General features: G+C 48.2%; 1 protein-coding gene across 1 annotated transcript in view; it reads left to right on the top strand.

Annotated features, from left to right (window-relative positions):
- The window catches only part of LOC137361344 (plectin-like), a 628,221-nt gene that overhangs the window by 558,597 nt on the left and 51,892 nt on the right, over positions 1–17,732 (top strand). The window contains 1 exon segment of the mRNA XM_068026237.1: positions 17,311–17,449. Coding sequence (XP_067882338.1) covers positions 17,311–17,449 — 139 coding nt within the window.

Below are 17,732 nucleotides of genomic sequence, written 5' to 3'. Positions count from 1 at the left end.
CCAGTATTACCTGTCAGTATTGTCCCAGTATTACCTGACAGTGTTGGTCCTGTATTACCTGACAGTGTTGGTCCTGTATTACCTGACAGTGTTGTCCCAGTATTACCTGACAGTGTTGTCCCAGTATTACCTGACAGTGTTGGTCCTGTATTACCTGACAGTGTTGTCCCAGTATTACCTGACAGTGTTGTCCCAGTATTACCTGTCAGTGTTGGTCCTGTATTACCTGACAGTGTTGTCCCAGTATTACCTGACAGTGTTGTCCCAGTATTACCTGACAGTGTTGGCCCAGTATTACCTGACAGTGTTGGCCCAGTATTACCTGTCAGTGTTGGTCCTGTCTTACCTGACAGTGTTGGCCCTGTATTACCTGGCAGTGTTGGCCCAGTATTACCTGACAGTGTTGGTCCTGTCTTACCTGACAGTGTTGGCCCTGTATTACCTGACAGTGTTGTCCCAGTATTACCTGACAGTGTTGGCCCTGTATTACCTGGCAGTGTTGGCCCAGTATTACCTGACAGTGTTGGCCCAATATTACCTGGCAGTGTTGGCCCAGTATTACCTGACAGTGTTGGCCCTGTATTACCTGACAGTGTTGGCCCAGTATTACCTGACAGTGTTGTCCCAGTATTACCTGTCAGTGTTGGTCCTGTATTACCTGACAGTGTTGGCCCAGTATTACCTGTCAGTGTTGGCCCAGTATTACCTGACAGTGTTGGCCCTGTATTACCTGACAGTGTTGTCCCAGTATTACCTGACAGTGTTGGTCCTGTATTACCTGACAGTGTTGGTCCTGTCTTACCTGACAGTGTTGGCCCTGTATTACCTGACAGTGTTGGCCCAGTATTACCTGACAGTGTTGGTCCTGTATTACCTGACAGTGTTGTCCCAGTATTACCTGACAGTGTTGGCCCAGTATTACCTGACAGTGTTGGCCCAGTATTACCTGTCAGTGTTGGTCCTGTATTACCTGACAGTGTTGGCCCAGTATTACCTGTCAGTGTTGGCCCAGTATTACCTGACAGTGTTGGCCCAGTATTACCTGACAGTGTTGTCCCAGTATTACCTGACAGTGTTGGTCCTGTATTACCTGACAGTGTTGGTCCTGTCTTACCTGACAGTGTTGGCCCTGTATTACCTGACAGTGTTGGCCCAGTATTACCTGACAGTGTTGGTCCTGTATTACCTGACAGTGTTGTCCCAGTATTACCTGACAGTGTTGGCCCAGTATTACCTGACAGTGTTGGCCCAGTATTACCTGTCAGTGTTGGTCCTGTATTACCTGACAGTGTTGGCCCAGTATTACCTGACAGTGTTGGCCCAGTATTACCTGTCAGTGTTGGCCCTGTATTACCTGTCAGTGTTGGCCCAGTATTACCTGACAGTGTTGGTCCTGTATTACCTGACAGTGTTGTCCCAGTATTACCTGACAGTGTTGGTCCTGTATTACCTGACAGTGTTGGTCCTGTCTTACCTGACAGTGTTGGCCCTGTATTACCTGACAGTGTTGGCCCAGTATTACCTGTCAGTGTTGGCCCAGTATTACCTGACAGTGTTGGCCCAGTATTACCTGACAGTGTTGGTCCTGTATTACCTGTCAGTGTTGGCCCTGTATTACCTGACAGTGTTGGCCCTGTATTACCTGACAGTGTTGTCCCAGTATTACCTGACAGTGTTGGCCCAGTATTACCTGACAGTGTTGGCCCTGTATTACCTGACAGTGTTGGCCCAGTATTACCTGACAGTGTTGGTCCTGTATTACCTGACAGTGTTGGTTCTGTATTACCTGACAGTGTTGGCCCTGTATTACCTGTCAGTGTTGGCCCAGTATTACCTGACAGTGTTGGCCCAGTATTACCTGACAGTGTTGGCCCAGTATTACCTGACAGTGTTGGTCCAGTATTACCTGACAGTGTTGGTCCTGTATTACCTGACAGTGTTGTCCCAGTATTACCTGACAGTGTTGGCCCAGTATTACCTGTCAGTGTTGGTCCTGTATTACCTGACAGTGTTGTCCCAGTATTACCTGACAGTGTTGTCCCAGTATTACCTGTCAGTGTTGGTCCTGTATTACCTGACAGTGTTGGTCCTGTATTACCTGACAGTGTTGTCCCAGTATTACCTGACAGTGTTGTCCCAGTATTACCTGACAGTGTTGGTCCTGTATTACCTGACAGTGTTGTCCCAGTATTACCTGACAGTGTTGTCCCAGTATTACCTGTCAGTGTTGGTCCTGTATTACCTGACAGTGTTGTCCCAGTATTACCTGACAGTGTTGTCCCAGTATTACCTGACAGTGTTGGTCCTGTATTACCTGACAGTGTTGTCCCAGTATTACCTGACAGTGTTGTCCCAGTATTACCTGACAGTGTTGGTCCTGTATTACCTGACAGTGTTGTCCCAGTATTACCTGACAGTGTTGTCCCAGTATTACCTGTCAGTGTTGGTCCTGTATTACCTGACAGTGTTGTCCCAGTATTACCTGACAGTGTTGGCCCAGTATTACCTGACAGTGTTGTCCCAGTATTACCTGACAGTGTTGTCCCAGTATTACCTGTCAGTGTTGGTCCTGTATTACCTGACAGTGTTGGCCCAGTATTACCTGTCAGTGTTGGCCCAGTATTACCTGTCAGTGTTGGTCCTGTATTACCTGACAGTGTTGTCCCAGTATTACCTGACAGTGTTGTCCCAGTATTACCTGTCAGTGTTGGTCCTGTATTACCTGACAGTGTTGTCCCAGTATTACCTGACAGTGTTGGTCCTGTATTACCAGACAGTGTTGTCCCAGTATTACCTGACAGTGTTGGCCCAGTATTACCTGACAGTGTTGTCCCAGTATTACCTGACAGTGTTGTCCCAGTATTACCTGACAGTGTTGGCCCAGTATTACCTGACAGTGTTGGCCCAGTATTACCTGTCAGTGTTGGTCCTGTATTACCTGACAGTGTTGGTCCTGTATTACCTGACAGTGTTGGCCCAGTATTACCTGACAGTGTTGGCACAGTATTACCTGACAGTGTTGGCCCAGTATTACCTGACAGTGTTGGCCCAGTATTACCTGACAGTGTTGGTCCTGTCTTACCTGACAGTGTTGGCCCAGTATTACCTGACAGTGTTGGCCCAGTATTACCTGTCAGTGTTGGTCCTGTATTACCTGACAGTGTTGTCCCAGTATTACCTGACAGTGTTGTCCCAGTATTACCTGTCAGTGTTGGTCCTGTATTACCTGACAGTGTTGTCCCAGTATTACCTGACAGTGTTGTCCCAGTATTACCTGTCAGTGTTGGTCCTGTATTACCTGACAGTGTTGTCCCAGTATTACCTGACAGTGTTGGCCCAGTATTACCTGACAGTGTTGGCCCAGTATTACCTGTCAGTGTTGGTCCTGTATTACCTGACAGTGTTGGTCCTGTATTACCTGACAGTGTTGGCCCAGTATTACCTGACAGTGTTGGCCCAGTATTACCTGACAGTGTTGGCCCAGTATTACCTGACAGTGTTGGTCCTGTATTACCTGACAGTGTTGGCCCTGTATTACCTGACAGTGTTGGTCCTGTATTACCTGACAGTGTTGGCCCTGTATTACCTGACAGTGTTGGCCCAGTATTACCTGACAGTGTTGGCCCAGTATTACCTGTCAGTGTTGGCCCAGTATTACCTGACAGTGTTGTCCCAGTATTACCTGACAGTGTTGGCCCAGTATTACCTGACAGTGTTGGCCCAGTATTACCTGACAGTGTTGGTCCTGTATTACCTGACAGTGTTGGTCCTGTATTACCTGACAGTGTTGGCCCAGTATTACCTGACAGTGTTGGCCCAGTATTACCTGACAGTGTTGGTCCAGTATTACCTGACAGTGTTGGTCCTGTATTACCTGACAGTGTTGTCCCAGTATTACCTGACAGTGTTGGTCCTGTATTACCTGACAGTGTTGTCCCAGTATTACCTGACAGTGTTGGTCCAGTATTACCTGACAGTGTTGGTCCTGTATTACCTGACAGTGTTGGCCCAGTATTACCTGACAGTGTTGGCCCAGTATTACCTGTCAGTGTTGTCCCAGTATTACCTGACAGTGTTGGTCCTGTATTACCTGACAGTGTTGGTCCTGTATTACCTGACAGTGTTGTCCCAGTATTACCTGACAGTGTTGTCCCAGTATTACCTGACAGTGTTGGTCCTGTATTACCTGACAGTGTTGTCCCAGTATTACCTGACAGTGTTGTCCCAGTATTACCTGTCAGTGTTGGTCCTGTATTACCTGACAGTGTTGTCCCAGTATTACCTGACAGTGTTGTCCCAGTATTACCTGACAGTGTTGGCCCAGTATTACCTGACAGTGTTGGCCCAGTATTACCTGTCAGTGTTGGTCCTGTCTTACCTGACAGTGTTGGCCCTGTATTACCTGGCAGTGTTGGCCCAGTATTACCTGACAGTGTTGGTCCTGTCTTACCTGACAGTGTTGGCCCTGTATTACCTGACAGTGTTGTCCCAGTATTACCTGACAGTGTTGGCCCTGTATTACCTGGCAGTGTTGGCCCAGTATTACCTGACAGTGTTGGCCCAATATTACCTGGCAGTGTTGGCCCAGTATTACCTGACAGTGTTGGCCCTGTATTACCTGACAGTGTTGGCCCAGTATTACCTGACAGTGTTGTCCCAGTATTACCTGTCAGTGTTGGTCCTGTATTACCTGACAGTGTTGGCCCAGTATTACCTGTCAGTGTTGGCCCAGTATTACCTGACAGTGTTGGCCCAGTATTACCTGACAGTGTTGTCCCAGTATTACCTGACAGTGTTGGTCCTGTATTACCTGACAGTGTTGGTCCTGTCTTACCTGACAGTGTTGGCCCTGTATTACCTGACAGTGTTGGCCCAGTATTACCTGACAGTGTTGGTCCTGTATTACCTGACAGTGTTGTCCCAGTATTACCTGACAGTGTTGGCCCAGTATTACCTGACAGTGTTGGCCCAGTATTACCTGTCAGTGTTGGTCCTGTATTACCTGACAGTGTTGGCCCAGTATTACCTGACAGTGTTGGCCCAGTATTACCTGTCAGTGTTGGCCCTGTATTACCTGTCAGTGTTGGCCCAGTATTACCTGACAGTGTTGGTCCTGTATTACCTGACAGTGTTGGCCCAGTATTACCTGTCAGTGTTGGCCCTGTATTACCTGACAGTGTTGGTCCTGTATTACCTGACAGTGTTGGTCCTGTATTACCTGTCAGTGTTGGCCCTGTATTACCTGACAGTGTTGGCCCAGTATTACCTGACAGTGTTGGTCCTGTATTACCTGACAGTGTTGTCCCAGTATTACCTGTCAGTGTTGGCCCTGTATTACCTGACAGTGTTGGCCCTGTATTACCTGACAGTGTTGGTCCTGTATTACCTGACAGTGTTGGTCCTGTATTACCTGACAGTGTTGGTCCTGTATTACCTGACAGTGTTGTCCCAGTATTACCTGTCAGTGTTGGCCCTGTATTACCTGACAGTGTTGGCCCTGTATTACCTGACAGTGTTGTCCCAGTATTACCTGTCAGTGTTGGCCCTGTATTACCTGACAGTGTTGTCCCAGTATTACCTGACAGTGTTGGCCCAGTATTACCTGTCAGTGTTGGCCCAGTATTACCTGTCAGTGTTGGCCCAGTATTACCTGACAGTGTTGGCCCTGTATTACCTGACAGTGTTGGCCCTGTATTACCTGACAGTGTTAGCCCAGTATTACCTGTCAGTGTTGTCCCAGTATTACCTGACAGTGTTGGCCCAGTATTACCTGACAGTGTTAGCCCAGTATTACCTGTCAGTGTTGTCCCAGTATTACCTGTCAGTGTTGTCCCAGTATTACCTGACAGTGTTGGCCCTGTATTACCTGACAGTGTTGGTCCTGTATTACCTGACAGTGTTGGTCCTGTATTACCTGACAGTGTTGTCCCAGTATTACCTGACAGTGTTGTCCCTGTATTACCTGTCAGTGTTGTCCCAGTATTACCTGACAGTGTTGTCCCAGTATTACCTGACAGTGTTGGTCCTGTATTACCTGTCAGTGTTGGCCCTGTATTACCTGACAGTGTTGTCCCAGTATTACCTGACAGTGTTGGTCCAGTATTACCTGACAGTGTTGGCCCAGTATTACCTGACAGTGTTAGCCCAGTATTACCTGTCAGTGTTGTCCCAGTATTACCTGACAGTGTTGGCCCTGTATTACCTGACAGTGTTGGTCCTGTATTACCTGACAGTGTTGGTCCTGTATTACCTGACAGTGTTGTCCCAGTATTACCTGACAGTGTTGTCCCTGTATTACCTGTCAGTGTTGTCCCAGTATTACCTGACAGTGTTGTCCCAGTATTACCTGACCGTGTTGGTCCTGTATTACCTGTCAGTGTTGGCCCTGTATTACCTGACAGTGTTGTCCCAGTATTACCTGACAGTGTTGGTCCTGTCTTACCTGACAGTGTTGGCCCAGTATTACCTGTCAGTGTTGGCCCAGTATTACCTGACAGTGTTGGCCCAGTATTACCTGACAGTGTTGTCCCAGTATTACCTGACAGTATTGGTCCTGTATTACCTGTCAGTGTTGGCCCTGTATTACCTGACAGTGTTGGCCCAGTATTACCTGACAGTGTTGGTCCTGTCTTACCTGACAGTGTTGGTCCTGTCTTACCTGACAGTGTTGGTCCTGTATTACCTGACAGTGTTGGTCCTGTATTACCTGTCAGTGTTGGCCCTGTATTACCTGTCAGTGTTGGCCCTGTATTACCTGACAGTGTTGGTCCTGTCTTACCTGTCAGTGTTGTCCCAGTATTACCTGACAGTGTTGGCCCAGTATTACCTGACAGTGTTGGTCCTGTATTACCTGACAGTGTTGGCACAGTATTACCTGTCAGTGTTGGCCCAGTATTACCTGACAGTGTTGGTCCTGTATTACCTGACAGTGTTGGCCCAGTATTACCTGACAGTGTTGGCCCAGTATTACCTGACAGTGTTGGTCCTGTCTTACCTGTCAGTGTTGTCCCAGTATTACCTGACAGTGTTGGCCCAGTATTACCTGACAGTGTTGGCCCAGTATTACCTGACAGTGTTGGTCCTGTATTACCTGTCAGTGTTGGCCCTGTATTACCTGTCAGTGTTGGTCCTGTATTACCTGACAGTGTTGGCCCTGTATTACCTGACAGTGTTGGCCCTGTATTACCTGACAGTGTTGTCCCAGTATTACCTGACAGTGTTGGTCCTGTCTTACCTGACAGTGTTGGCCCTGTATTACCTGACAGTGTTGGCCCTGTATTACCTGACAGTGTTGGCCCAGTATTACCTGACAGTGTTGTCCCAGTATTACCTGACAGTGTTGGCCCTGTATTACCTGACAGTGTTGTCCCAGTATTACCTGACAGTGTTGGTCCTGTCTTACCTGACAGTGTTGGCCCAGTATTACCTGTCAGTGTTGGTCCTGTCTTACCTGACAGTGTTGGCCCAGTATTACCTGACAGTGTTGGCCCAGTATTACCTGACAGTGTTGGTCCTGTATTACCTGACAGTGTTGTCCCAGTATTACCTGACAGTGTTGGTCCTGTATTACCTGACAGTGTTGGTCCTGTCTTACCTGACAGTGTTGGCCCAGTATTACCTGTCAGTGTTGGCCCAGTATTACCTGACAGTGTTGGCCCTGTATTACCTGACAGTGTTGGCCCAGTATTACCTGACAGTGTTGTCCCAGTATTACCTGACAGTGTTGTCCCAGTATTACCTGACAGTGTTGTCCCAGTATTACCTGGCAGTGTTGTCCCAGTATTACCTGACAGTGTTGTCCCAGTATTACCTGACAGTGTTGTCCCAGTATTACCTGACAGTGTTGGTCCTGTATTACCTGTCAGTGTTGGCCCTGTATTACCTGACAGTGTTGTCCCAGTATTACCTGACAGTGTTGTCCCAGTATTACCTGACAGTGTTGGCCCAGTATTACCTGACAGTGTTGTCCCAGTATTACCTGACAGTGTTGGTCCTGTATTACCTGTCAGTGTTGGCCCTGTATTACCTGACAGTGTTGTCCCAGTATTACCTGACAGTGTTAGTCCTGTCTTACCTGACAGTGTTGGCCCAGTATTACCTGTCAGTGTTGGCCCAGTATTACCTGACAGTGTTGGCCCAGTATTACCTGACAGTGTTGGCCCAGTATTACCTGGCAGTGTTGTCCCAGTATTACCTGACAGTGTTGGCCCAGTATTACCTGACAGTGTTGTCCCAGTATTACCTGGCAGTGTTGTCCCAGTATTACCTGACAGTGTTGGCCCAGTATTACCTGACAGTGTTGGCCCAGTATTACCTGACAGTGTTGTCCCAGTATTACCTGACAGTGTTGTCCCAGTATTACCTGACAGTGTTGGTCCTGTATTACCTGTCAGTGTTGGCCCAGTATTACCTGACAGTGTTGGCCCAGTATTACCTGACAGTGTTGTCCCAGTATTACCTGACAGTGTTGTCCCAGTATTACCTGACAGTGTTGTCCCAGTATTACCTGACAGTGTTGGCCCAGTATTACCTGGCAGTGTTGTCCCAGTATTACCTGACAGTGTTGTCCCAGTATTACCTGGCAGTGTTGTCCCAGTATTACCTGACAGTGTTGTCCCAGTATTACCTGACAGTGTTGTCCCAGTATTACCTGGCAGTGTTGTCCCAGTATTACCTGACAGTGTTGTCCCAGTATTACCTGACAGTGTTGTCCCAGTATTACCTGACAGTGTTGGCCCAGTATTACCTGACAGTGTTGGTCCTGTCTTACCTGACAGTGTTGGCCCAGTATTACCTGACAGTGTTGGTCCTGTATTACCTGACAGTGTTGGCCCAGTATTACCTGACAGTGTTGGCCCAGTATTACCTGACAGTGTTGGTCCTGTATTACCTGACAGTGTTGGTCCTGTATTACCTGACAGTGTTGGCCCTGTATTACCTGACAGTGTTGGTCCTGTATTACCTGACAGTGTTGGCCCAGTATTACCTGACAGTGTTGGTCCTGTATTACCTGACAGTGTTGGCCCTGTATTACCTGACAGTGTTGGTCCTGTATTACCTGACAGTGTTGGCCCAGTATTACCTGACAGTGTTGGCCCAGTATTACCTGACAGTGTTGGTCCTGTATTACCTGACAGTGTTGGCCCTGTATTACCTGACAGTGTTGGCCCAGTATTACCTGACAGTGTTGGTCCTGTATTACCTGACAGTGTTGGCCCTGTATTACCTGACAGTGTTGGCCCAGTATTACCTGACAGTGTTGGTCCTGTATTACCTGACAGTGTTGGCCCTGTATTACCTGACAGTGTTGGCCCAGTATTACCTGACAGTGTTGGTCCTGTATTACCTGACAGTGTTGGTCCTGTATTACCTGACAGTGTTGGCCCAGTATTACCTGACAGTGTTGGTCCTGTATTACCTGACAGTGTTGGTCCTGTATTACCTGACAGTGTTGGCCCAGTATTACCTGACAGTGTTGTCCCAGTATTACCTGACAGTGTTGGTCCTGTATTACCTGACAGTGTTGGTCCTGTATTACCTGACAGTGTTGGTCCTGTATTACCTGACAGTGTTGGCCCAGTATTACCTGTCAGTGTTGGTCCTGTATTACCTGACAGTGTTGGTCCTGTATTACCTGACAGTGTTGGTCCTGTATTACCTGTCAGTGTTGGCCCAGTATTACCTGACAGTGTTGGTCCTGTATTACCTGACAGTGTTGGTCCTGTATTACCTGTCAGTGTTGGCCCAGTATTACCTGACAGTGTTGGTCCTGTATTACCTGACAGTGTTGGTCCTGTATTACCTGACAGTGTTGGCCCAGTATTACCTGACAGTGTTGGCCCAGTATTACCTGACAGTGTTGGTCCTGTATTACCTGACAGTGTTGGCCCAGTATTACCTGACAGTGTTGGCCCAGTATTACCTGACAGTGTTGGTCCTGTATTACCTGACAGTGTTGGTCCTGTATTACCTGACAGTGTTGGCCCAGTATTACCTGACAGTGTTGGCCCAGTATTACCTGTCAGTGTTGGCCCAGTATTACCTGACAGTGTTGGCCCTGTATTACCTGGCAGTGTTGGTCCTGTATTACCTGACAGTGTTGGCCCAGTATTACCTGACAGTGTTGGTCCTGTATTACCTGTCAGTGTTGTCCCTGTATTACCTGACAGTGTTGGCCCTGTATTACCTGTCAGTGTTGTCCCTGTATTACCTGACAGTGTTGGCCCTGTATTACCTGACAGTGTTGTCCCTGTATTACCTGACAGTGTTGGCCCAGTATTACCTGACAGTGTTGGTCCTGTATTACCTGACAGTGTTGGTCCTGTATTACCTGACAGTGTTGGCCCAGTATTACCTGGCAGTGTTGGCCCAGTATTACCTGACAGTGTTGGTCCTGTATTACCTGTCAGTGTTGGCCCAGTATTACCTGACAGTGTTGGCCCAGTATTACCTGACAGTGTTGGCCCTGTATTACCTGACAGTGTTGGCCCAGTATTACCTGACAGTGTTGGTCCTGTATTACCTGTCAGTGTTGGCCCAGTATTACCTGACAGTGTTGGCCCAGTATTACCTGACAGTGTTGGCCCTGTATTACCTGACAGTGTTGGCCCTGTATTACCTGACAGTGTTGGTCCTGTATTACCTGACAGTGTTGGTCCTGTATTACCTGACAGTGTTGGCCCAGTATTACCTGACAGTGTTGGTCCTGTATTACCTGTCAGTGTTGGCCCAGTATTACCTGACAGTGTTGGTCCTGTATTACCTGACAGTGTTGGTCCTGTATTACCTGACAGTGTTGGTCCTGTATTACCTGACAGTGTTGGCCCTGTATTACCTGACAGTGTTGGCCCAGTATTACCTGGCAGTGTTGGCCCAGTATTACCTGACAGTGTTGGTCCTGTATTACCTGACAGTGTTGGTCCTGTATTACCTGGCAGTGTTGGTCCTGTATTACCTGACAGTGTTGGCCCTGTATTACCTGTCAGTGTTGGCCCAGTATTACCGGGCAGTGTTGGCCCTGTATTACCTGACAGTGTTGGCCCAGTATTACCTGACAGTGTTGGCCCAGTATTACCTGTCAGTGTTGGTCCTGTATTACCTGACAGTGTTGGCACAGTATTACCTGACAGTGTTGGCCCAGTATTACCTGACAGTGTTGGCACAGTATTACCTGACAGTGTTGGTCCTGTATTACCTGACAGTGTTGGCACAGTATTACCTGACAGTGTTGGCCCAGTATTACCTGACAGTGTTGGCACAGTATTACCTGACAGTGTTGGTCCTGTATTACCTGACAGTGTTGGCCCTGTATTACCTGACAGTGTTGGCCCTGTATTACCTGACAGTGTTGGCCCAGTATTACCTGACAGTGTTGGCCCTGTATTACCTGACAGTGTTGGCCCTGTATTACCTGACAGTGTTGGCACAGTATTACCTGACAGTGTTGGCCCAGTATTACCTGACAGTGTTGGCACAGTATTACCTGACAGTGTTGGTCCTGTATTACCTGACAGTGTTGGCCCTGTATTACCTGACAGTGTTGGCCCTGTATTACCTGACAGTGTTGGCCCAGTATTACCTGACAGTGTTGGCCCTGTATTACCTGACAGTGTTGGCCCAGTATTACCTGTCAGTGTTGGCCCAGTATTACCTGACAGTGTTGGCCCTGTATTACCTGACAGTGTTGGCCCAGTATTACCTGACAGTGTTGGCCCTGTATTACCTGACAGTGTTGGCCCTGTATTACCTGACAGTGTTGGCCCAGTATTACCTGTCAGTGTTGGCCCAGTATTACCTGACAGTGTTGGTCCTGTATTACCTGACAGTGTTGGCCCAGTATTACCTGTCAGTGTTGGTCCTGTATTACCTGACAGTGTTGGCCCAGTATTACCTGACAGTGTTGGTCCTGTATTACCTGTCAGTGTTGGCCCAGTATTACCTGACAGTGTTGGCCCAGTATTACCTGTCAGTGTTGTCCCTGTATTACCTGACAGTGTTGGTCCTGTATTACCTGACAGTGTTGGCCCAGTATTACCTGACAGTGTTGGTCCTGTATTACCTGACAGTGTTGGCCCAGTATTACCTGACAGTGTTGGTCCTGTATTACCTGACAGTGTTGGCCCAGTATTACCTGTCAGTGTTGGTCCTGTATTACCTGTCAGTGTTGGCCCAGTATTACCTGACAGTGTTGGCCCTGTATTACCTGTCAGTGTTGGTCCTGTATTACCTGACAGTGTTGGCCCTGTATTACCTGACAGTGTTGGCCCAGTATTACCTGACAGTGTTGGCCCAGTATTACCTGACAGTGTTGGCCCAGTATTACCTGTCAGTGTTGGTCCTGTATTACCTGACAGTGTTGGCCCTGTATTACCTGACAGTGTTGGCCCAGTATTACCTGACAGTGTTGGCCCAGTATTACCTGACAGTGTTGGCCCAGTATTACCTGACAGTGTTGTCCCAGTATTACCTGACAGTGTTGGCCCAGTATTACCTGACAGTGTTGGCCCAGTATTACCTGACAGTGTTGGCCCAGTATTACCTGACAGTGTTGGCCCAGTATTACCTGGCAGTGTTGGCCCAGTATTACCTGACAGTGTTGGCCCAGTATTACCTGACAGTGTTGTCCCAGTATTACCTGACAGTGTTGGCACAGTATTACCTGACAGTGTTGGCCCAGTATTACCTGACAGTGTTGTCCCAGTATTACCTGACAGTGTTGGTCCTGTATTACCTGACAGTGTTGGCCCAGTATTACCTGTCAGTGTTGGCCCAGTATTACCTGTCAGTGTTGGCCCAGTATTACCTGACAGTGTTGTCCCAGTATTACCTGACAGTGTTGGTCCTGTATTACCTGACAGTGTTGGCCCAGTATTACCTGTCAGTGTTGGCCCAGTATTACCTGACAGTGTTGGTCCTGTATTACCTGACAGTGTTGGCCCTGTATTACCTGTCAGTGTTGGCCCTGTATTACCTGACAGTGTTGGTCCTGTATTACCTGACAGTGTTGGTCCTGTATTACCTGACAGTGTTGGCCCTGTATTACCTGACAGTGTTGGCCCAGTATTACCTGTCAGTGTTGGTCCTGTATTACCTGACAGTGTTGGCCCAGTATTACCTGTCAGTGTTGGCCCAGTATTACCTGACAGTGTTGGCACAGTATTACCTGACAGTGTTGGCCCAGTATTACCTGACAGTGTTGGCCCAGTATTACCTGACAGTGTTGTCCCAGTATTACCTGACAGTGTTGGCCCAGTATTACCTGACAGTGTTGGCCCAGTATTACCTGACAGTGTTGGCCCTGTATTACCTGACAGTGTTGGCCCAGTATTACCTGACAGTGTTGTCCCAGTATTACCTGACAGTGTTGGCCCAGTATTACCTGACAGTGTTGGCCCAGTATTACCTGTCAGTGTTGGCCCAGTATTACCTGACAGTGTTGGCACAGTATTACCTGACAGTGTTGGCCCAGTATTACCTGACAGTGTTGTCCCAGTATTACCTGACAGTGTTGGCCCTGTATTACCTGACAGTGTTGGTCCTGTATTACCTGACAGTGTTGGCCCTGTATTACCTGACAGTGTTGGCCCTGTATTACCTGACAGTGTTGGTCCTGTATTACCTGACAGTGTTGGCCCTGTATTACCTGACAGTGTTGGCCCTGTATTACCTGACAGTGTTGGCCCAGTATTACCTGACAGTGTTGGCCCTGTATTACCTGACAGTGTTGGTCCTGTATTACCTGACAGTGTTGGCCCTGTATTACCTGACAGTGTTGGCCCAGTATTACCTGACAGTGTTTTCCCAGTATTACCTGACAGTGTTGGCCCAGTATTACCTGACAGTGTTGGCCCAGTATTACCTGTCAGTGTTGGCCCAGTATTACCTGACAGTGTTGGCACAGTATTACCTGACAGTGTTGGCCCAGTATTACCTGACAGTGTTGTCCCAGTATTACCTGACAGTGTTGGCCCAGTATTACCTGACAGTGTTGGCCCTGTATTACCTGACAGTGTTGGCCCAGTATTACCTGACAGTGTTGGCCCTGTATTACCTGACAGTGTTGGCCCTGTATTACCTGACAGTGTTGTCCCAGTATTACCTGTCAGTGTTGGCCCTGTATTACCTGACAGTGTTGGCCCAGTATTACCTGACAGTGTTGGCCCAGTATTACCTGACAGTGTTGGTCCTGTATTACCTGACAGTGTTGGCCCAGTATTACCTGACAGTGTTGGCCCTGTATTACCTGACAGTGTTGGCCCTGTATTACCTGACAGTGTTGGTCCTGTATTACCTGACAGTGTTGGTCCTGTATTACCTGACAGTGTTGGCCCAGTATTACCTGACAGTGTTGGCCCAGTATTACCTGACAGTGTTGGCCCAGTATTACCTGTCAGTGTTGGTCCTGTATTACCTGACAGTGTTGGCCCTGTATTACCTGACAGTGTTGGCCCAGTATTACCTGACAGTGTTGGCCCAGTATTACCTGACAGTGTTGGCCCAGTATTACCTGACAGTGTTGTCCCAGTATTACCTGACAGTGTTGGCCCAGTATTACCTGACAGTGTTGGCCCAGTATTACCTGACAGTGTTGGCCCAGTATTACCTGACAGTGTTGGCCCAGTATTACCTGGCAGTGTTGGCCCAGTATTACCTGACAGTGTTGGCCCAGTATTACCTGACAGTGTTGTCCCAGTATTACCTGACAGTGTTGGCACAGTATTACCTGACAGTGTTGGCCCAGTATTACCTGACAGTGTTGTCCCAGTATTACCTGACAGTGTTGGTCCTGTATTACCTGACAGTGTTGGCCCAGTATTACCTGTCAGTGTTGGCCCAGTATTACCTGTCAGTGTTGGCCCAGTATTACCTGACAGTGTTGTCCCAGTATTACCTGACAGTGTTGGTCCTGTATTACCTGACAGTGTTGGCCCAGTATTACCTGTCAGTGTTGGCCCAGTATTACCTGACAGTGTTGGTCCTGTATTACCTGACAGTGTTGGCCCTGTATTACCTGTCAGTGTTGGCCCTGTATTACCTGACAGTGTTGGTCCTGTATTACCTGACAGTGTTGGTCCTGTATTACCTGACAGTGTTGGCCCTGTATTACCTGACAGTGTTGGCCCAGTATTACCTGTCAGTGTTGGTCCTGTATTACCTGACAGTGTTGGCCCAGTATTACCTGTCAGTGTTGGCCCAGTATTACCTGACAGTGTTGGCACAGTATTACCTGACAGTGTTGGCCCAGTATTACCTGACAGTGTTGGCCCAGTATTACCTGACAGTGTTGTCCCAGTATTACCTGACAGTGTTGGCCCAGTATTACCTGACAGTGTTGGCCCTGTATTACCTGACAGTGTTGGCCCAGTATTACCTGACAGTGTTGTCCCAGTATTACCTGACAGTGTTGGCCCAGTATTACCTGACAGTGTTGGCCCAGTATTACCTGTCAGTGTTGGCCCAGTATTACCTGACAGTGTTGGCACAGTATTACCTGACAGTGTTGGCCCAGTATTACCTGACAGTGTTGTCCCAGTATTACCTGACAGTGTTGGCCCTGTATTACCTGACAGTGTTGGTCCTGTATTACCTGACAGTGTTGGCCCTGTATTACCTGACAGTGTTGGCCCTGTATTACCTGACAGTGTTGGTCCTGTATTACCTGACAGTGTTGGCCCTGTATTACCTGACAGTGTTGGCCCTGTATTACCTGACAGTGTTGGCCCTGTATTACCTGACAGTGTTGGCCCAGTATTACCTGACAGTGTTGGCCCTGTATTACCTGACAGTGTTGGTCCTGTATTACCTGACAGTGTTGGCCCTGTATTACCTGACAGTGTTGGCCCAGTATTACCTGACAGTGTTGTCCCAGTATTACCTGACAGTGTTGGCCCAGTATTACCTGACAGTGTTGGCCCAGTATTACCTGTCAGTGTTGGCCCAGTATTACCTGACAGTGTTGGCACAGTATTACCTGACAGTGTTGGCCCAGTATTACCTGACAGTGTTGTCCCAGTATTACCTGACAGTGTTGGCCCAGTATTACCTGACAGTGTTGGCCCTGTATTACCTGACAGTGTTGGCCCAGTATTACCTGACAGTGTTGGCCCTGTATTACCTGACAGTGTTGGCCCTGTATTACCTGACAGTGTTGGCCCAGTATTACCTGACAGTGTTGGCCCAGTATTACCTGACAGTGTTGGTCCTGTATTACCTGACAGTGTTGGCCCAGTATTACCTGACAGTGTTGGCCCTGTATTACCTGACAGTGTTGGCCCTGTATTACCTGACAGTGTTGGTCCTGTATTACCTGACAGTGTTGGTCCTGTATTACCTGACAGTGTTGGCCCAGTATTACCTGACAGTGTTGGTCCTGTATTACCTGACAGTGTTGGTCCTGTATTACCTGTTAGTGTTGGCCCAGTATTACCTGTTAGTGTTGGCCCTGTATTACCTGACAGTGTTGGTCCTGTATTACCTGACAGTGTTGGCCCAGTATTACCTGACAGTGTTGGCCCTGTATTACCTGACAGTGTTGGCCCAGTATTACCTGACAGTGTTGGCCCTGTATTACCTGACAGTGTTGGCCCTGTATTACCTGACAGTGTTGGTCCTGTATTACCTGACAGTGTTGGTCCTGTATTACCTGACAGTGTTGGTCCTGTATTACCTGACAGTGTTGGTCCTGTATTACCTGACAGTGTTGGTCCTGTATTACCTGACAGTGTTGGTCCTGTATTACCTGACAGTGTTGGTCCTGTATTACCTGTTAGTGTTGGCCCAGTATTACCTGTTAGTGTTGGCCCTGTATTACCTGACAGTGTTGGTCCTGTATTACCTGACAGTGTTGGCCCAGTATTACCTGACAGTGTTGGCCCAGTATTACCTGACAGTGTTGGTCCTGTATTACCTGACAGTGTTGGCCCAGTATTACCTGACAGTGTTGGCCCTGTATTACCTGACAGTGTTGGCCCAGTATTACCTGACAGTGTTGGCCCAGTATTACCTGACAGTGTTGGTCCTGTATTACCTGTTAGTGTTGGCCCAGTATTACCTGTCAGTGTTGTCCCAGTATTACCTGTCAGTGTTGTTCAGTTTCCTGTACGGGGATCCTAAAGCTTCAAACACAGCCTCGTTCACATAGTGTGAGAGTAAAACCACTCAGCCAAGCTAACCTGTAAAAGGAAACGCTGCTTCTCCCATCCTAGCTCCTACCCTGCTGCTCTACTGGCGAACCTGCTGGGTTTTTGTTGCTCTGTCTGTTAACGTGCTGCAGTAACTGGTTACTCACAGCCTAATTCCCTTTGTGCGCAGATTGAAGACAATTGACGTGGTCATTCGCAGCACACAGGAGGCTGAGGATCTGGTGAAGAAATACGAGACTCGACTGCGAGAGGTGAACAGTGTTCCTCCTGACACAAAGTCTCTGGAGTCCTACAAGCAGCAGCTGAAGGTGAGTGTGCTGACCGGAAAGCTGCAGTGCTCAGTGACAGATTTTACCAAGTGGGATAGTGTCAGGGAGCACTGAGTGTGGCAATGACTGTCACTAAGTGGAATTAGACTAGGTGGGATATTAAACATACAAACATCAATTAGGAGCAGGGGTCGGCCACTCGGCCCCTTTGAGCCTGCTCCACCATTTAATACAATCATCACTGATCTGATTGTGGACTCAACTCCACTTTCCTGCCTTCCCCGATCCCTTTGACTCCTTTGTTCGTCAAGAATTTATCTAC

Source organism: Heterodontus francisci, unplaced genomic scaffold, assembly GCF_036365525.1.
Source record: "Heterodontus francisci isolate sHetFra1 unplaced genomic scaffold, sHetFra1.hap1 HAP1_SCAFFOLD_559, whole genome shotgun sequence".
In the NCBI taxonomy this organism is placed as follows: domain Eukaryota; kingdom Metazoa; phylum Chordata; class Chondrichthyes; order Heterodontiformes; family Heterodontidae; genus Heterodontus; species Heterodontus francisci.
Note: the sequence above shows the minus strand (reverse complement) of the source record. Positions and strands in the feature narration are given on the sequence as shown.